This window comes from Anomaloglossus baeobatrachus, chromosome 1 (assembly GCF_048569485.1).
Source record: "Anomaloglossus baeobatrachus isolate aAnoBae1 chromosome 1, aAnoBae1.hap1, whole genome shotgun sequence".
NCBI lineage: Eukaryota > Metazoa > Chordata > Amphibia > Anura > Aromobatidae > Anomaloglossus > Anomaloglossus baeobatrachus.
Window position 1 is genome coordinate 81418313 of NC_134353.1, and position 21851 is coordinate 81440163.

Genomic DNA, 21851 nt, shown 5'->3' on the forward strand with positions numbered 1-21851 from the left:
AGCGCGGGGCGCCGGTGCCGGCAAAGACAGGCGGACACATTCTCTGCGGGTGCAAGGTCTCTTTACACACAGTCCTGGTTTACCCGGTAGATGCCAGTCACCTCCGTGATGGGCCCCAGCTGATCCTGAGCAATTCGAGGTCACCGCCGGTGTTCCCACTGTGAGTCCTTTCTGGTCAAGGTCACGCCAATCCCGGTGTAGGTGAAATGTGGAATGGGCTGCGGGTGTTTCCTGCATGCTCTGCAGACGCCGGAATCCCGTGTAGCTCTACAGAACCCGGGCCGAGCTATCTGCTCCAAGCCGTGGGTCCTATGGCGCTCCCAGAAGTGTGAGGTAATAGAAGTTTGGACCGAGGTCCAGGTGTGTCTCTCACCCCAACCTGTGCCTGGGGTTGAGTGGCCGTGTGTGAAGATGCTCCTTCCTTTTTCCCAAAGTGGTGCCTGTCACCCGGGTGGTTGTACTGGTGACCAGGAAAGTCCCATGTCTAGTGATGGCCACCCCCCTCTCTAACCCAGGCCTAACTGTGTTTTCTGTGTGAATGTGAGAACCAGCGTTTAACCTCTCCTTACCTGGTATGAGTACTACATATTAAGGGAGATGCAGTACCCTGTGGTGACTGAAGCCTCAGGGAAGCCACACTAGTGTATACAGGGACGGTTAGACACGGATTAGCAATATGCACGCAGAGCTGCTCGTGGTTCTGGGTGAACATTGCACTTGATAGGTTCCCCTTAAAGACTGCACCCGCATGCGCACTATAATACGTTGATCTGGCCCCGGCAGGGCTGTTGTTGATTGAAACATTTAACCTTTTCTTGCTGGATCAAAATAAAATATTCACTTATACTTATATATCATCATTTCGGTGCTGAGGTTTCTATATGCAGGACTGTAGCCCTTTCCTTCAAGCACGTACACTTTACAAGAATTACTGCCGGTCTTCTTTCCAGAATCCTTTACTCATGGTCTTATACACCTTAAGTAAAGCAACTCGATGCCAGAAATGCATTGGTTCTACAAATTTTTTTATGGTTTTGCTGTACCTATTTTAAACATTTGAGAATAAAGCATTGACAATTTTTTAATATACATTCCTTAAGCAGGACCATTTTTCTTTGGATTTATACTTCAAAGAATACAAACTCATTGTGTGAACCCGTGTACATCTTTCACAATTCGGTTATGCTTGGTTCCATTACTTAATAAAAATGTAATTATTCCATTTAATTCTCATACTGTTTAATAAAAAACTGTACAATGATCTTTATTGTTGTAAAAAAAATGTTTTTACTTTACTTTGCTTTAACATCAGAAGCCATACCATATTTTTCAAGATTCTGCATGGTTTGTAAATCATTTTGCAAAAATCACACCACACTATACAGAATACCAAAAAATAGTGATTGGCCTTGTTACATTTTTGTGCAACTTTATTTTATATATTTAGCCACTTCCGTTTGATCAATTTTTTTTCAAATTTGTTGCAAATATTGCAAAAAAACATTAAAATGTATTTGTCTTTGATAAGTATAGGGCATGGTAACATACTGTAACTTTTGTAATTTTTATAGCAGGTTTAATCTAATAAATATTAAAATTATTATGGTCCAAAAATTATCCAAGTCATAAACAGACGCTATCATTAGAAAAGGACCTTTTGTTTAAATCAGGTATTTGTCTTAAATATATTTTTAAAAGATGTTTGATAATGTGTTTAATATCACAAATTATTGTCCCTCTGTCAGGCCTGAAACACACATCCGCTAAACACGTGCGTGTTTGGTCCGTTCCTGTATGTACCGGAGACACGGACAAACATGCACCAATGTTAATCTATCATTGAGGTCACACGTGCGTGATTCCATAAGGTCCGTGTGTCTGTGTCCGTGATCCGTATGTGTTTCCGTTTTGCATGGAAGAATGTCCGTTTTCAGCACACACCGACCCCATGAAAGTCAATGGGTATGTGCGCACAATAACGTGACACGGATGCATCTCTGTATGCTCCGTGTACGTTTTGTGCTTTTTTGTAGCGATGTCAGTCATTCTTTCTTTTTCTGTCTATGTCGGTAAATCTCCCTCAGTCCGTCGGTCGGTCTCTCTGTCTTTCTGTCCCTCTCTCACAGTCTGTCAGTCAGTCTCCCCCCTCTCTCATACTCACCGTTCCCCGATCACCGGCGCGGTGCTGCACGGCTGTTCAATAAACTCCGGTGGCTTTTACTATTTTGAAAAAGCCGGTCGCTCATTAAACAATCTCGTATTCCCTGCTTTCCCTGCCCATCGGCATCTATGATTGGTTGCAGTGAGACACGCCCCCACGCTGAGTGACAGCTGTCTCACTGCAACCAATCATAGCCGCCGGTGGGCGGGTCTATACTGTGCAGTAAAAAAAATAAATAAGTAATTAAAAAAAACAACGTGCGGTTCCCCCCATTTTGATACCAGCCAGGGTGTAGTCACACGGCTGAAGGCTGGTATTCTCAGGATGGGGAGCTCCATGTTATGGGGAGCCCCCCAGCCTAACAATATCAGCCAGCAGCTGCCCGGAATTGCCGCATACAATAGATGCGACAGTTGTGGGACTCTACCCGGCTCTTCCCAATTTGCCCTGGTGCGTTGGCAATCGGGGTAATAAGGAGTTATTGGCAGCCCATAGCTGCCAATAAGTCCTAGATTAATCATTGCAGGCATCTATGAGACACCCCAATGATTAGTCTGTAAGTTACAGTAAATAAACACACACAGTGAAAAAATCCTTTATTTGAAATAATAAACACTACAAAAAACCCGCGTTCACCAATTTATTATGCCCCAAATACCCATCCATGTCCGGCGTAATCCACGGAGGTCCCGCGTCGCTTCCAGCTCTGCTATATGAAGGTGACAGGAGCTGCAGAAGAACACCGCTGCTCCTGACAGCTCCACGCAGCAACTGAGGTGAGCCGCGCGATCAGCGATGACGTCACTCAGTTTACTCACGGCCACCGCTGGATCCTCTGCCTGTGACAGCAAGTTGCCCGGGTGACAGCAATGAAGTTACAGGTGATTTGCGGTTACATGGGGAGGATCCAGCTGACCTGAGTGATGGCAGTGCTAATCGCGCTGCTCACTTCAGTTACTCAGGGGATTAGCAGTCACCGGTGAGTCCTGCATGGGTGACCGCTAATCAGTACGCGGCTCTGTCTGGATGACAATGAAGTCGGGTGAAGTTCACCCGAGTTCATTCTCAGCACGCGTCGCTGTCTGCTGTCAGCCGACATGTAGCAACTACATTTTACATCACACACGGACATTTCACATGGACAACACACACACACGTCAGTTAAGTTTCACACGCACACACGGACATTCCACACGCACACACGGCTAGCATACGCAGTTCACACAGATGCCACACGGACTATAAAAACGGACACAAAAACGGGACACGGACCCGAAAAACGGACATAACACACGTGCGTGTTTTTTCACGGATGTGTGTTTCAGGCCTCAAGCGATTTTTGGCTCTGTACGCGCTTGGTGGCACAGCGGCATCAAACTCTATTCACACTACAGGGTCTGACAAAGTTGTTCAGCCAGAGCCGGGCATTGGCTGAATCGGGTTCACTGGTCTTCAGCCCTGCAGGAGATAATTGCTGCAAACTGGTGAGCAGGAACTTGGAGCTCAGGTTGCGAATTGCCACATGCAGCTGTCTCCTTACTATTTAAGGTACCAGTTTCTTTCAGTCTGTGCCTATAATAGCTCCAGCTTGTGCACTGATTCTAGTCTTATTGTGTTAATCCTATTTTGGTGATTTGTGGTGTGTTTATTGGTGTGTGGTGCAGACGTTTTTCTGGTTGTCAGCTTACTTCCCCCCTTTTATGTTATTTTCCCTTGTGCATGTACTGTCGCTCCTTTGTGTTTGCTTGTCATGTGTACAAGTTTTAGTGTCTGTGCTTTGTTGTGGGGTTTGTGACTACGTTCCTGGCTCATCCCTTGGGTAGAAGAGGTGGAAGGGAGTTTGGACAGGAGTTTACCAGGGCTTGGACAGTAGTTGGGGTCACACTGGCGACTCAGACCTTGTTACCATCAAGCGTACCTCTGAGCTAAGTAACAGCACAGAGTTCCCAGTCTGAAGGTCAGACTAGGTATCCCCACTCAGCCCCGTGACACCCTCTGCACTAAGACTTTTCCACATGCTCATTAGACACTTCAACACCAAAGATAGGATCAGTGTTCAGCTATTGTAGCTATGTACACGTGTTATTTTGTGAAATAACTGGAAGCTGAAATCTAGAAAGTTACTGTAACCAGTGTGAAAATTGCAAGGTTTTTACTTCTTACTTTTAATATAAATTGTGATATTTAAAAAAAAAAAAATCCAAAAATTTTTGATAAATACATTTAACACAACAGCCAGATTTAAGCAATAGCCTTTTTTTCAGATAATACCTTCACTTTGAAAAAGGCCATACATGTATAGATGTAATAATAATGAAGCAGGTAATTGCTTTCACTAACAAACCCTCGTTACCAGAATCAGCAGTGACAATTTATGACCTCTCAACCCACAATTCAAGCTGGTAATTTGTTTACCAACTATCAAGACCTGCAGCCGCATTTCTTCCTGCCATTCCAGCTCATAGAATACAACATGAAGACTTAGAAAAGATTACTTTTTTGGATCTTTATCTAATGAGGTCAATGTCTTATGAGAAGTAAAAACATATACATATTATAGTTCACTGAGACATAGCAAAAGTTCAAAGACGTCACGATGTTTTCATCACAAATTAGGGGCTGAGATTTATTGTACTTAAGAGTAAATAAAAAAAGACTTCCATGTTTGAGTCATCATTGTTGGGGCAGAAAACATCCAAGATGAAAAGAGGCTAAAGAATGTTCCACTATTTTTATATTTCAGGTCATTTTGTTTGGATGGGTCATCGATATCAGGTGTACCTGGCAGCCCACAATCTTTCAAATAGGGGGTGGATTTGCAGTGCTCGATTATGGTTACTAAACAGAATATGGAGCTTTCTCGTCCATCCGCAACTGCTAATATTTGGCCGTCATTGACACCAAGAGCAGCTAATCGATGGGGGTGTTTGGTGTCAAGTCTCTACAATCTGATATTGATGACCTATCCTTTAGGTACACTTTATTTTTATTTTTTTATGTTATTTCTCTTCCACTTTTTGTCCAATCTGAAAAAAAAATTCAGATACTTTTTTGTTTAATACATCTCCTATCTGTCACAAGCATTCTACCTGGAAACAATATAAAATAGATAGGATATACCGTATGGAACGAGTAATGGCCCGATCCCGCCGGGAGGCTGCAGCCACTGATACCAAATGGTTTCACTGGGAGGTCTGTGTGTCAAGACCAAAGTTTCTCGCCATGCATTGAATCCTCGAAAGAGGAAGCATTCTACCTGCTTCCTTAATATCTGCTTTTGGCACTGCTGAGTTTGCTGTGGTCTCCGAGGTTCTTTCTTATTCTTTGCTACTCTGATCTTTCTATCTTAATAAGTCCTTTCCTGTCTACGCCTTTTTATCCCTTATCCCTACCTCTGGTCACTCAGGTGTCTCCTTACCTGCCTGTTCATACCCTTAAATATGATCTTTCTTCTTTAACCGATTGTGACTATTGTTATGCCTTTTACTGTTATCACATCTTTTTGTGTAAAATCAATTAAACATTGAATTAGAAAAAAAATTATAGTATTGTTGTCAAGGTTGGGAATTTTGGGGAAACCACAAATGGGGTTTCTCAGGGTCACAGAGGCGGATTCCAAATCAAATCTGCGCAGATGTATGTATGAGGAAAAATGACCACACAGAGATGTGTTTTTATCCCGGAGAAGCTCAATGCTCTTCTAACCTGTATATTGTAAAACAATCACAGTTATACATTTCACCTTGATTGGTTAGAGATAAACAATAAGGCCTATGTAGTACATCATCAGCCTGCTACTGGCTTTCTAATACCAGTTTGAGCCAGCTACTGAATACTTGCCTTGTTCAGCCTAGCATAATTTGTTTCAATAACACATTTCAAAGGCGCATCCTAGTATGCACATCAGCATCTGAGCAATAATCATACAAACACAGATGATCTTATTATATGGACAATTGATTCATAGCCTGGACCTTCACATTGTCTGTCAATAGAAAGCTTTCACGTGCATATTATAGAAAGAACAGGTAAATAATATCAATTAAAAAACCTACTTACGGACACAACTGCAGCAAAAATTTCAATGCCCCCTGTAGACAAGGTGATGTATGGAATAGTTTGAGGTTGTATTCCGGCCTCCCTAAATATACTGTTCGTATAAAACCAAATCTGTAGTGAATTAAAACAATAAACAATAAAACAGTTTAGTAAACAGCCATCTTGTAAAAAAAAAGACATTTTTCAAACTACACAACTTTACAAGCATCTGTGGGATCTCAGTGTCATGCACAATCATCCGTATCTGCGCACATGGATTACTTATATGGCGTCAGACTCTGTTCACATTGCAGAATCTGACAGACAACCTGGTCTCTCTTAAGTGCTCAGCTCGGCTGGCCTTGGCTCAGTTGTTTCACTGCTCCCAGTCATGCAGGAGTTAATTCTTGTTGGAGCAGCATGCTGAGAGCCAGGTTGCTAATTTCCTTCCACAGCTGGTCTCCTCCTATGTGAGGCCCCCTTCACATGTCAGTGATTCTGGTACGTATGTGCTTTTTTTTTTATATGTACCAGAATCACTGACATACGCAGACCCATTATAATCAATGGGTCTGCTCACACATCAGTGATTTTTCACTGAACGTGTCTCTGTGCAGCGTGATTCTGCATGGAGACAAGTCCGGTTTTTTTTTGGCATCACTGATGACCCATGGACCACACTATGGTGTGATCCGTGTTTGATCCGTGAAACACGTACCAGAAAATCACTGACATAAAATAATAAACATTTTCAACTCACCTTTCCAGCGACTCATTGTGCAGCCTCCGCTCTCTGCAGCTCCTGCCCGGCTCATGAATATTCATGAAGGCAGGAACAGCCAACCCGGAAGTAGCTGCAGAGAGCAGTGGGAAGACGCTGCAGAGTCGAGGAGTTCAGCCCTATGAACAGCAGGAGCGAAGACAGGTGAGTAATGTCCATTTGCAATCACGGATCACGGATTGCACATGGACAACCCACGTGTGTCGTGAATCACGGAACACAGAGGGACATGTGCATGTTTTTAACGTCAGTGAAGAGCGTCAGTGTTTTTCACTGACGTGTGACACGGGCTTAAGGCTGAGGTGTGTAGTAGGAGACCACCGAAGATAGTCTCTGCTTGCAGTTCTAAAATCCCAGAGTCCGTGGCGTAATTCTATTTGGAGACCAGCTAATCGTTGTCAGCTCCTCAGTTTAAGAGTTGCCTGGTGTGAATTACTCCTACCCCTGTTGGTTTATTCTCTCTGGTGTTGTTTTGTCTCTCATCTGTGGTCATTTGCGTTGTGAGTGTGTTTCAGTTTTATCCTCTTGTCTGTGTCTTTGAGGAATGTTACCTGGGATCCTGCCCATCCCGGGGTTCGTGTTATAAGGACAGGGCCAAATAGGAGACAGGGCTTAGGGTGGTGACCTGGACCTCCCTACCATCAAGGGTATCTCCAGGTTCAGGGTGAGCACAGGGCCCACAGTCGCAGGGCCAGCATAGCACCCCCTGACACTCAGGTCTGTTTCAGTGATCACTTGAATTCTTAGTAAAATAACTGAAGAATTTTGCTTTTGTACAGTTTTCATACTTCTCTTTAGTTTCTCCTGTCATTGAACCATACCTTATGTAGTTTTTGTTATATTTCAACTGCTCACATATAAAAGAGATAAAAAAAAAATCACCAACGTTCCTCATCATGAACTTTGAGTTTGTGACAATGGCCTACTTTAGTTTTCTATTTATTGAGATAAAACACAACATTTTAAACTTTGCCTGTGCTTTCTCATAGAAACAATGAACCTTTCACTACAAATATGCAATTATTATGAAACTCAAGCAATGCTGCGTACAATAGCTGAAAAATGTGTATATTTTCTGGATTCGAGTATTGTACATCACTTTCTCAAATGAGTCACCAAATATAGTCCCCCATCATGTTCTCATGATACTGTCCTTGGTAACGGCGTTCCAAGTTCATTATGTCTTGGTGAAAGTACTCGCCTTAGTCCTCTGAATGAGCTCCCATGTTTTCTTTAAATTTTCCAAATGGGCATCAAGGAAATGGATTTTGAGTGGCTCCTGCAGTCCATTGCAGCAAAGTTCCTTATCAGAGTCTGTACCAGCTGTGCATAGTTTTCATCCTTGTGATTGACTAGAAAGCTGTGAGCCACTGGGACAAAACTGTTCAAAGCTGCTTTCTGCTTCCTTTTCAGCTTCTTGGGAAATTTGTTACATTCTATGATTTTCTTTATTTGTGGTCCAACGAAGACACCAGCTTGACCTTTGTCTCAGACAGCTTAGCGAAATAATCTTAGAGGTACATGAAAGCTGTTGACTCCTTATCGAAAGCCATGACCAATTATTTTATGAGCCCTAGCTTGTGTAGTGGTGACAGCAGCACCTTGCAGGGGTCCACCAGTGGCTCCCTCATTACGTTGTTCTTCCTCACAGAGGACTCTGTCCACTGAGGCCAGTCTTGCCTGTAATAGTACATCTGAATGTCCCGGTTGACTCAAAGGCAAAAAAAAGCAAGGATACTTTGTGAAACCCCCTTGGAGGTCCATCAGGATTTCTTAGATATCCTTAAAGCTGTACTCATCATACTTCAAGGCCCCTAGCAACATCTTGACTGTGTTGCATTCCTCTTTCAGGTGCACAGAGTAAGTCAAACGAAGAGACAGATACTTGTGCTAATTGTGAAGCAGCATGGCTTTGAGGCTCCTGCATGAACTATCTATGAACAGTTGCCATTCCTTGGGGTTACAGGTGATTCCTACAATCTCGAATAGACTGGCCACATTGTTCTAGAAACAAAGTCCATTTTGACAACTGAAGAAGCTGGAAAAAGCTTTGTGACATTTCCTCCAATCTGTGACTTGGATGCTCTCATCTAATAAGTTCCATTGCTTGAGCTTTGATGTCAGAAGCTCAGTGTTGTACTTGGTAAAGCAAAGGTCTCTGAGCAGATTGTTGAGGGCTTTTGATGTTCCCATGATGCTACACAAAGAAGCAGTGTGTTTCAGGTGTGCATTAAAAAAACATCCATAGGTGTGTCTGTAATATACTCAGATGTTGTCAATAAACCAGAAGCTTCCAAAGACATGATATCATCAATATATGCTGTTGAGCTGTCCCATTATTGATTAAAAGCATGGTGCTCTTAAGGGTGCTTTACACGCTGCGACATCGCTAGCGATCTCGTTAGCGATGTAACACGCCAGATCGCACATACGATTTGCCGAGATCGCACATGTGACCGGCGCTTAAAAAAAAAAATTACCCATGTGCGATCTCGGCAAATCTTATCTGCGATCTGGCGTGTCACATCGCTAACGAGATCGCTAGCGATTTCGCAGCATGTAAACCACCCTTTAGTGAATGTAAACTTTTGACTTCGCAGAAAGTAATAAAAATGCCTTAAAACATCTCTCTCTTTCATTATTCTGGCATTTGACAAATATAAATAATTTTGGTTCCTAATTGTCCTAAAACGGGAAAGGTTTATTCTGATTTCATGTCAGATAGTGAGAAAAACACGCATACAGCTCTGGCAAAAATTAAGAGACCTCTGCAAAATTGACAGTTTTTCTGATTTTTTTCTTTATAGGTATATTTTTGAGTAAAAAATTTCAATGGAGTTGAGGTCTGGAGATTGACACTTTATTGCAAGGGGACTGGTATATTGTGGTCACCAATTGATTAATATTATTCCAAGAGGAATAACAGAGGAAAAGAATGAAGCAGAGTTCTAAAAAAAAAAATCCTCTATAATAGTTATACAGTGGAACCTTGGATTATGAGCATAATTGGTTCCGGGAGTGTGCTCTTAAACCAAGTTACTCTTATATCAAAGCGCATTTTCCCATAGGAGATAGTTAAAACACAGACAGTTCGTTCCACAACCTAAAAATATTTACTGTATTTATACAAACTTATTACAGTAATACAATATGTACTGTATTCTTTTAAAATTATTACAGTACACTAATACAAAATACTGTACAGTACAGTAAAAGCATATAAAACAAATTAAACTGTACGTTAGCTTACAATAGTTGTTGTGCGGGAGGTAAAATACAAGCAATGTGCAGTACTGGTTATCAATAAGAAAGTACAATACTGTATCCACAAATGCAAATTGATAGAGATGCTATATAGTATATACTGTCCTGTACAATGGTATACAGTACGTATGTACAGAAAGTTACCTCCAGAGCGGGTCACAGCGCAGTGAAAGGAGAGAACCAGAAGTGTGCACGGTGAGTATTTGCTCTTATTGCAAAGCATTGCTCTTAAACCAAGTTTCAAATTTTTAGAAAGCTTTACTTGTGTGACGCCCTGGCAAAACCAGGTAGTCACAAAAAGTGTTAATCCTCCTTGGCAACTACACTATCCCCACACAGATGTACACCAGTCAATCAGGCCCTACTCACCCCCTCCCCAGGAAAAAGGGAGGGGGTGAGAGGAGCTAAGAGAGAGAGAGAGGAGTCAGGTTTCAGTTGTGCAGTAGTCAGTGGAGCACTGACGGGAAGCTTGGAGCTCCCCGGGAGAAGGTGGTAGCCGGGGTTGGGGCCCTGGACTACTGGACTAGGTGGCAGTGAGGGCCACAGGTGACGGAGATCTGGTCGCGGGGTTCCAGAGGCGACCGGGACAGGGTTGTAGCCCACCGGTGCTGGGAGAGGGACCCGAGTCGGAGGCCGTACAAATGGACTAGTCCAGACAAGAAAGAGACAGACAGAGAGTGTGGAAAGAAGGGCCCTGCCTGTACATCTGGGTGTGGGACCCGAAGACACCCGCCAAAGGTGACCGGCCATTTGGCAAGTTGGTTGACAAAACAGACTCTGTGTTTCCTGACCCTACACATGAAAGCAGCCTCATCCAACACCAGGACAACCGAACTGTAAGTGTGCTGATCCCTGCAAGCCCTGCCACCACCACAACTCCCAATTGGGACCCGAGACTACAACTCCATTACCCGTGGATGGGATCCCACCTTGCTGCCCCACACCATCAGTCAGGGCATGGTCCCCAGAGGCAGCGGCGGTGCCACCATCTCTTCACCGCAACCCACGGGTGGCATCACAGACAATCTCCCTTGTACATATTCCTTTTTTTCTTTGTTGTGGAGTCTGGGATCACAGACCAGGTCACGCCACCGTGATACCTCTAGAAGCGACCTCATTGGCCCGGTTCTGAGTACCCCTATCCCTGGGCAACACATTTTGGCGTCACGAACAAGATTCTTACCCCATCCGTGACCTGGATGACGTGCGCCTTGTAATCCGTGAACTGTTTGAAAATTTTGACCTGCCGCCATCTTGCCCGCCATTTTTGGCGCCATAACAACAGCACCATCTTCTTGTTCCCCGAAAACGGCGCGAAGTTGAAGCCCCGCCCCCTGGGAACACGGCCGGAAGGTAAACCCCGAGGTCGTAAAACGAAACTTACCAGCAGCAGAAAAGAGTGCCTGCAAAAGACCAAGCGGGGGGGCGGGTGAAGAATCTGCAGCATGTAACAAGAACTGTAAAGTGCAGGGACGCCAGGACTCTGCAAAATTCCGTTCCTGGACACAAGAGCAGCAAGATGTCACAGCAGGCTGCAACCCCGATGACATCTCACCCGGCCCCGAGCATGGCCGCAACGGTGATGACGTCAGCTCCGGCAGTCCGCACGGCCGCAACGGTGATGACGTTGGCTCCGGCAGTCTGCCCGGCCGCAACGGTGATGACGTCGGCTCCAGCAGTCCGCCCGGCTACAACGGAGATGACGTAATCTCCGGCAGTCCACCCGGCCGCAACGACGGCAGCACCTGTCCTGAAATCACCCCCAGCTTCAGCGCAAGCCGCTCCCAGGTACCCTGTCCTGGCTATGGAGGAGCCAGAGTGCACCTGCAGAGAGGAGGAGCAGGCCACTGAGCGATGGGCCCTCGGCAGTTAGCAAGGCCGGTTGTAGCTGGCGCCGAGGGCATCCGAGTGGGCCTGGCTCCTGAACAGGAGGCAGAGCACGGAACCCGTGCCCTGTACTGGGAGTGGCGGCAGCAGCAGCAGTGGTAGCGGAAAATGGACGGCTACCCGTAAGTTTAAAGAATGACTGTTTTATGGACTGTCGCCCCTGTTGAACGTCCTCAAGTTCCGGAAGGAGGCCATCTGCACAGCAGGTGGAGGGTGGCAGCATAGTTAAAGGTTAAGCAAACGTACCTCCCAATGTGGGAAGATGTATGGTTGTAATGTGTTAACTTTTTCTTTTCCCGTTAAAATAAACGTCAGTGGCCGGACAGCCCGCAGACGGGCTGTATTCAACCAAGGGGGAGTGTGACGCCCTGGCAAAACCAGGTAGTCACAGAAAGAGTTAATCCTCCTTGGAAGCTACACAATCCCCACACAGATGTACACCAGCTAATCAGTTTATATGAATAAATACTCCCCCAAAATATCCTTCATTCACCAATTTATAAAAAAACAAAACAAAAAAGAACCCATGAAGATCTGACATAATCCATTGTGTAGTGATTCCACGACTTCCCCCAAATCCGTACTCCAACCTATCCATACTCTATCCTCTCTAAATGAAGTTCCATAGGTCATTCCCGGTCAGTGCCAGATTGAGAGTTTATAACACTTGGTGACGTCAGTAATGCAGTGACATCACTGCGTGTCAGAAATTCTAGGTCTGGTGCTGACCGGGGTGACTACTTCTTTAAATCTTTTATTTATTTATTAGCTTAAACCAGGCTAAATGTTTAGCCTGGTTTAACCTAATAAATAAATAATTAAAAACAAATCGCATGGGGTCTTTCCTATTTTTGATCACCAGCCAAGGTAAAGCAGACAGCTGAGGGCTGGTATTATCAGGCCAAGAATGCCCAAGGTCCCATGGTTATTTGGCCCTTCTTAGCCTAAAGCTATCAGGTCTCAGTGGACGACAATGCTCATCAGAACCATCGGTTCAACCCTGCACTCAGACAAGCTTGATTCGAGTAACGAGCACTTGAGCATTTTAGTGCTCTCTCATCACTAGAGATGAGCGAACCAGTCGCGGTTCGGCTCGAGCCTAGTTCGTCGAACGGAGGTCTAGTTTGAGTTCGGTTCGGCGAACCACTCGAACCCATAGGAAACAATGGGAGGCAAAGACAAACACATAAAAACACATTATAAATGTACACATACAGTTAATAAACATTGCCATAACACTTACCGGTCCCCGAGACGCGTCCTGCACTCCTGCCGCTATTCCATCCGATGATCGCTGAATCTTCCCGGTAACCAGCTCTGCCAGCAGTGATGCAGGACCTATCGTGATGTCAAAATAGCCATATGACCAGTCACATGTCTGTTATCTCATTGGCTACAGACTGGTCACATGACTATGACGCGTCATGTAGGACCTGCGAGTGCATCTATCCAGTACGCGGTGATTGTTTGTGTATCGCCGTGTATCGGGGACATGCTCTGGCACGCGGTCAGGTTCCCGATCTGCTTCCCCGTTCTGTTATAAACCGGCTGCCACAGCCTGTCGATAACGTTGATAATCGTTGCTATAGCAACGCGCTTGTCAGTGGTGACGTCACCGCTCACAAGCAGCAGCTCGCGGAATAGCACCGCCTTCTTCCTATGCAGCGCTGATGTAGTAGAGCTGCATGTGTTGAAGGAGAAAGAAGACAGAAGAGCCGGATCGTGGAGGGATGCGAGGGAGTCTCTAATGTGTCTGTGTATTTATTTCTATTAAAATATTTTTTCTCTGTGTGGTGTCTTTTTTTAACCCTTTATTGGAGATTCTTAATGGCCGGGTCAAACTTGCCTGACATTAAGAATCTCTGGCTTAATACTACCTAGTAAAACAAAGCCAGTATTAACCCTTATACCCAGCAAGCCACCGTCACCAGGGCTGTTGAAAGAGTTGGATACAGCGCCAGATGATGGCGCTTCTATGAATGCGCCATTTTCTGGGGCGGCTGCAGATTGCAATTTTCAGCAGAGGCGCCCAGAAACCTTGGGCTAACCTGTGCTGCAGATTCCAATCCCCAGCTGCCTAGTTCTACCTGGCTGGACACAAAAATATGGTGAAGCCTACGTCATTTGTTTTTTAATTATTTCATGAAATAAGTGAAATAATTAAAAAAAACAGGATTCCCTATATTTTTAGTTCCCAGTCGGGTACAAATAGGCAGCTGGGGGTTGGGGGCAGCCCGTAGCTGCCTGCTGTACCTGGCTAGCATACAAAAATATGGCGAAGCCCACGTCATTTTTTTGGTGGGCAAAAAACTCCTGCATACAGTCCTGGATGGAGGATGCTGAGCCTTGTAGTTCTGCAGCTGCTGTCTGCTCTCCTGCATACACTAGTGAATGGAGCATGCTGAGTCTTGTAGTTCTGCAGCTGCTGTCTGCTCTCCTCCATACAGACAGACAGCAGCTGCAGAACTACAAGGCTCAGCATACTCCATCCAGGACTGTATGCAGGACTTTTTGCCCCCCCAAAAAATTATTTGGGCTTTGCCATATTTTTGTATGCTAGCCAGGTACAACAGGCAGCTACGGGCTGCCCCCAACCCCCATCTGCCTATTTGTACCCGGCTGGGAACCAAAAATATAGGGAAGCCCTTTTTTTATTAAATATTTCATGAATTTCATGAAATAATTCAAAAACAAATGACGTGGGCTTTGCCATATTTTTGTATGCTAGCCAGGTACAGCAGGCACCTACGGGCTGCCCGAACCCCCAGATACCTATTTGTACCCGGCTGGGAACCAAAAACATAGGGAAGCCATTTTTTCATTATTTCATGAAATAATTAAAAAACAAATGACGTGGGCTTTGCCATATTTTTGTGTCCAGCCAGATACAACTAGGCAGCTGGGGATTGGAATCCACAGCACAGGTTGGCCTGAGCTTTCTGGGCCCCTCTGCTGCGAATTGCAGTCCGCAGCCGCTCCAGAAAATGGCGCTTTCATAGAAGCGCCATCATCTGGCGCTGTATCCAACTCTTCCAGCTGCCCTGGTGATGGGTGGCTTGCTGGGTAATAATGGGGTTAGGGCTAGCTGTATATTGTCAACTGGCCCTAAGCCCAAAATTCATGGTGGCACCCCAATATTAGACATGGCCACCATGAATTTCTAGTACCGATAAAAAGAACCACAACACACAGAAAAATATTTTTACTATAAATAAAACACAACACAATTAGTGACTCCATCTTTATTGAAATAAAGAACCCCCCTCAGCAGTAATCCTGGGTCAAAGGTCCCGCGCCATCCAATCCGGATCCAATATCATCTGATCGGTTTTCTGGAAGGCAAAGCGATCAGATAATGTGTCAGGTTCAAGGGCCTGATTCACATGACACAGCAGCTGATTGTATAAAAGCCGTTTATACAATCAGCTGATGCATCAGTGCAAAAAAACAAAAAAACAAACTACACACTTCAGTGCAGACTCCTGTCCGACAGCATCAGCTGATAGTTTAGCCGGCCGGGCGGTAAAAAGCCGGCCTCACCGCTCGACTTATAGTGTCAGCTGATTCCGTCAGGTGAACGCATCAGCTGATCATCGCCAGGTCTGAGAAAGAGAGCGAGAGAAAGAAGATAGAGAGAGAAAGAGAAAGAAGAGAGAGAAGAAGCCAAAGAGGAGAAAGAATAGAAAGAGAGGAGAAAGAGAGAGAAAGAAGAGAGAGAAGAAAAAGAGGAGAAAGAAGAGAAAGTAGAGAAAGAAGAGAAAGTAGAGAAAGAAGAGAAAGAAAGGAGAGAGGGAAAGGAGAGAAAGAAAGGAGAGAGAGAAAGGAGAGAAAGAAAGGAGAGAGAGAAAGAGAGAGAGAAAGGAGAGAAAGAAAGGAGAGAGAGATAGGAGAGAGGAAGAGGAGAGAGAGAGAAAGAAAGGAGAGAGAGAAAGAGATAGAGAAAGGAGAGAAAGAAAGGAGAGAGGGAAAGGAGAGAGGGAAAGGAGAGAGAGAAAGACAGAGAGAAAGGAGAGAGAAAGAGAGAGAGAAAGGAGAGAAAGAAGAGAAAGAGAGAAGGAAGAGAGAGAGAAAGAGAGAAAGAGAGAAAGAAGAGAGAGAAGAGAAAGTAGAGAAAGAAGAGAAAGAAGAGAAAGTAGAGAAAGAAGAGAAAGAAAGGAGAGAGGGAAAGGAGACACTGAAAGGAGAGAGAGAAAGGAGAGAAAGAAAGGAGAGAGAGAAAGGAGAGAAGAAAGGAGAGAGAGAGAGAAAGGAGAGAGAGATATGAGAGAGGGAAAGGAGAGAGAGAGAAAGGAGAGAAAGAAAGGAGAGAGAGAAAGAGAGAGAGAAAGGAGAGAAAGAAGAGAAAGAGAGAAAGAAAAGAGAGAGAGAAAGAGAGAAAGAAGAGAGAGAAGAGAAAGAGGAGAAAGAAGAGAAAGTAGAGAAAGAAGAGAAAGTTGAGAAAGAAGAGAAAGAAAGAAGAGAAAGAAAGGAGAGAGAGAAAGGAGAGAAAGAAAGGAGAGAGAGAGATAGGAGAGAGGGAAAGGAGAGAGATAGAGAGAGAGAGAGATCACAGTTGATGTCCGGCTCCTCCCCTCAGTGCATAGTTAAATTATATTTATAAATATATTACAAATATAATTTATTAAAAATTAAAAAAAAAAAAAAAATTACCAGGTCTAGAACTCACAACCTTATGCTCCCTACATGAGCACTCTATCCACTCAGCTATTGCTTCTAAGATGAATGATAGGCACATTTGGTAGATTGGATGGGTTCATTTAAAGCTATGTGAAGTTCATGCAGAGCACTCGTGTTCTGTAGCAGAGATGACAGTGTCGTGTGGATTACGTCGGACCTGGAGGGTTATTGGAGGATTTTAATAAAATGGTGAAACTGTGTGTTTTTTTGTCTTTCATTCCAAATAAAGGATTTTTCGCGGTGTGTGTTTATTTACTTTCACTTTATAAATAGATAATAATTATAATTTGAAATTATAAATAAAAAAAAAAAAAAAAATTCTTTACCGGAACTAGAACTCCCGATGTTATGCGTCTTAGGCGGACGCTTTACTCTCTAGTCTATTGCTTCTTACAAAAGAGATAGGCAGAAGTCTCTGCTTCATTACTACGGAGCCACTAAATCCCGAGAGAGCAGAGCTGACCTTGTCGTGTGGATTACTTCGGACCTGAAGGGGTATTTTTGGGATTAATAAAGGTGTGAACCAGGGTCGTTTTTTTGTCTTTTATTCCAAATAAAGGATTTTTCGCGGTGTGTATTTCTTTACTTTCACTTACAGGTTAATCATGGAAGGTAGAAAACCAAATACAAAAACTCCTAAAATTAATGTTTATTAATGTTCAATATTAAAATCTTTTACCATAAAAGCATAATTACTTTTAAATAGCTAGATTATAGACTGGTCACGTGAGGTAGGTGTGAAGAAATGGTAGAGCCGACTCGTGAAAAGAGTGCTGATTGTCTCTACACGCTAGGTAAAACAACTTTAGTCATTGTAGTTTTTACCAGGTAGTTGCCCTATAATTATAGGGAATATAGGAAAAGAGATTTCTATCTGTCACGGCCAGGTGGACGGGCAGACCCAGGAGGTGGATCCACTGGGCCGAACTCCTAGATGGTAGTAAAGAGTCCGGTAGCTGGAACACTATAAACAGCAGAACAGTCCGTGCACACGAGTATAGCGGAGAAGTCCCTGGGACCACGGAGTCAAGGGTGGTAGTCCGGGTGACGCAGCTCAGGTTCGGAAGCCGAGATGATGTCAGGCGGGGTCCGGAACCTTTGGAGCGAGATGACGGGTCACCGCAGGGATCCGAGATGGTGCGGACTGTCAGGATGGCAGATGGACAGCGTTCGGGGTTCAGGATACGGCAGGACTGGATGGCGAGGCAGGCACGGCTCTACAAGAGAGGTAGGTGAGTATATGCACAGAGACACCAGGAGACCTGACTCCTAGCTTAGGAAACACGAAGATCAGGCCCCGCCCCCTTGGACAATAAACCCCTTTATACCCTGTACCTGTTTAGCCTCATTTCCTGTTAATGGACGCTGGCCCTTTAAGAAAGGGTCAGTGACCGCGCGCGCGCCCTAATGCGCATGCGCGCGGCCCGGGTGCCAGAAGCCAGGGAAGGAAGCTGAGAGGAGGACGCAGGGGAGCCGGCCAGGGCCTGGGAAGCCGTCAGGCGCCGGGATCGGAGACCAGGGGGCCTGGGAAGGACGGGCACCGGAGGCTGGAGAGCGGGGAGCGTGGCAGGTGAGCCGGGGAGCGGGGCTGAGGACCCGGGGAGCGGAACAGAGGACCCGGGAAGGGGAGCCGAGGACCCGGGGAGCGTGACAGTACCCCCCCCCCACGCCCCCCTCCCCGCAACCGGGACATGAAGGCACGGATCAGAGGAGTGCCTACGTTCTCCCTGGGCTCCCAGGACCTATCCTCAGGACCATACCCTTCCCAGTCCACCAGGAAGAACTGTCGACCTCGTACGGTCTTCATGGCCACGATATCCCTTACCGCATAGATGTCGTCATCGGCAATAGGTGGAGGAGCTGGACTGGCAGCAGCGGAGAAGGGACCAAGGACAACCGGGTTGAGCAGGGAGACGTGGAATGAGTTGGGTATCCTCATCGTGGCCGGGAGTTGTAGCTTGTAGGAGACCTCATTGATCTTGTTGAGGACTTTAAACGGCCCAATGTAGCGAGGACCCAGCTTGTATGATGGTATCTTCAGGCGGACGTACTGGGAAGCAAGCCAGACGAGATCTCCAGGAGAGAAACACGGAGGGTCCAGACGTTTCTTGTCTGCGTGTCTTTTCATCCGCAGGGAAGCACGCCCAAGGGACGCTTTGACAGAGTCCCAAATGGTTGCAAAGTCACGGGCTACTGTATCTGCAGCAGGGACATCCGAAGAAGGGGATACCGGCAATGGGATGGAAGGCTGAAGTCCGTAAACGACATGGAAGGGAGAGCTGGAGGACGACTCACTGATGTGGTGGTTGTGGGAGAATTCAGCCCAAGGAAGAAGAGCGGACCAGTCGTCGTGATGGGCGTTAACATAGTGACGTAAGAAAGAGGTCAAGATTTGATTGACCCTCTCTACCTGGCCATTAGACTGAGGATGGTATGCAGATGAAAAGTCCAGAGTCACTCCCAGATGTTTACAGAGAGCCCTCCAGAAGCGGGAGGTGAACTGAGTTCCTCTGTCGGATACGATGTGTAATGGAAAGCCATGCAGGCGGAAGATGTGTTGTATATAGGCGTCCGCGAGTTCCTGAGCAGAGGGCAGTCCAGCCATAGGGACGAAATGGGCCATTTTAGAGAACCGGTCCACCACGACCCATATGACTGTGTGTCCGGAGGACAATGGCAAGTCCGTAATAAAGTCCATCGCTATGTGCTGCCAGGGAACTGAGGGTATCGGCAGAGGCAGAAGACGGCCATATGGGAGGTGTTTGGGCGTCTTGTTCCTGGCACAAGAGGAACAGGCGGATACAAAAGCAGCGACGTCCGTGCGAAGGGATGGCCACCAATAATGACGTACAATCGCACCCCATGTCTTTTTCTGACCAGCATGACCGGCTGTTTTCGAGGCATGACCCCAGTGTAACACTTTTTCCCTGTCTACCTCGGAGACATAGGTCTTCCCGGGCGGTATCTGGGCCAGGGTGACAGGGGCCACCGGAATGATTTTACTAGGACAAATGATGGGTTGGGTAGTCTCTTCCTCCTGCTCCATGGGCATGAAAGACCTGGACAAGGCATCAGCGCGTACATTCTTGTCCGCGGGTCGGAAGTGAAGCTGGAAATCAAACCTGGCAAAGAATAGGGACAACCTGGCTTGCCGTGGGTTCAGACGCTGAGCGGACCGTAGGTATTCCAAGTTCTTGTGGTCCGTGTAAATAATCACGGGGTACACTGCACCTTCCAGGAGGTAGCGCCATTCCTCCAAAGCCAGTTTGACTGCCAAGAGCTCTCGGTCACCGATGGTGTAGTTGCGTTCAGGCGCTGAGAGGCCCTTGGAGAAGAATCCGCAAGTCACCATCTTCCCGGAGGAGGACTTTTGCATGAGCACTGCTCCGGCTCCTGAGGAGGAGGCATCCACCTCCAAGGTGAACTGGCGGTTTAACTCCGGACGGTGAAGTACAGGAGAGGAAGCAAAAGCCCGCTTCAGAGAGCCAAACGCGGCGTCAGCCGCAGGTGACCAGTCCTTTGGATTAGCCTCCTTCTTAGTCAAAGCGGAGAGAGGAGCAGTCAAGGCAGAGAAGTGAGGGATAAACTGGCGGTAGTAGTTGGCGAATCCCAGGAAGCGTTGGATTGCCTTCAGTCCAGAAGGAGGAGGCCAGTTGAGAATGGCGGAGACCTTCTTGGGATCCATCTGCAGTCCAGTATCAGAGATGATGTACCCCAGAAAGGGGAGAGAAGACTGCTCAAAGACACACTTCTCATGCTTTGCGTACAGACGATTCTCTCTCAGTCTTTGTAGAACCAGCTGTACGTTTTCTCTGTGGGTTTGGAGGTCCGGAGAGAAGACAAGGATGTCATCTAGATACACTACCACACAGATGTAGAGAAGGTCCCGGAACACGTCGTTCACCAGTTCTTGAAAGACGGCAGGAGCGTTACACAGGCCGAAGGGCATCACGCAGTATTCATAATGTCCATCGCGCGTATTGAACGCGGTTTTCCATTCGTCACCAGAGCGGATGCGTACCAGATTGTAAGCACCCCGAAGATCCAGCTTGGTGAACACACGAGCTCCTCTAAGCCGGTCAAACAATTCGGGAATGAGCGGCAGAGGGTACTTGTTTTTTACGGTGATTTGATTCAAACCCCGGTAGTCTATGCATGGGCGTAAGTCGCCCTCTTTCTTCTTGACAAAGAAGAAACCTGCTCCAGCAGGAGAGGAGGATCTCCGAATGAACCCCCTTGCCAGGCTCTCTGAGATGTAAGCAGACATGGCCCTTGTTTCGGCTGGAGATAAAGGATATATCCGTCCTCGTGGTGGTGTTGTTCCTGGGAGCAGATCGATGGCACAATCGTATGGACGATGTGGCGGCAGTACCTCGGATTCCTTTTTATCAAAGACATCTGCAAAGGACCAATAGGCCGAGGGCAGCCACGGTAGGTTCTCTGGAACCGGAGGTCGTCGGATGGGTTGTATGGACTTTAGGCACCTCTCATGACACGAAGAGCCCCATCGGGTGATTTCGCCAGTGCCCCAGCTAACTGATAGTTCGTGTGTCCGCAACCATGGAAGTCCCAGCAGGATCTGGTGGGACATGTGTGGGAGGACGTAGAAAGCGATGTTCTCGGTGTGAAGGGCACCGATACGCAGTTCGAACGGCCTGGTGATCCAGGAGATGGTGTCAGAGAGGGGTCTCCCATCCACCGAGGCAATCACTAGGGGCTTGTCGAGTGGAATAACAGGCACCCGGTACTTGTCCACCGTGGCCTGCTGGATGAAATTACCTGCTGCCCCGGAATCGAGGTAGGCATCAGCCGTGAACCGCGTCTCTCCCGTTGTCACTTGCACTGTCCATGTAACAGGGTCAGAGAGAGTCCCAGCACCTAGGGTGGCCTCTCCTACCAACCCTAGGCTTTGGAGTTTCCCGGCCTCTCTGGACAGGAGCGTAGCAGGTGTGTGCCCTCACCGCAGTAAAAGCAGAGACCCTTGGCGAGCCGCTCTGCTCGACGTTGTTCAGACTGACGCACTCGGTCGATCTGCATGGGCTC

The 21851-nt window shown here is 46.4% G+C and overlaps 1 protein-coding gene across 3 annotated transcripts in view; it reads right to left on the reverse strand.

Moving 5' to 3' along the window:
• SLC2A9 (solute carrier family 2 member 9) overlaps positions 1–21851 on the reverse strand; it is a 644894-nt gene that overhangs the window by 303731 nt on the left and 319312 nt on the right. For all 3 annotated transcript variants that reach the window (XM_075346888.1, XM_075346889.1, XM_075346890.1), the window contains one exon: positions 6221–6331. In XM_075346888.1, coding sequence (XP_075203003.1) covers positions 6221–6331 — 111 coding nt within the window. The remainder of the gene's footprint in view (positions 1–6220; positions 6332–21851) is intronic.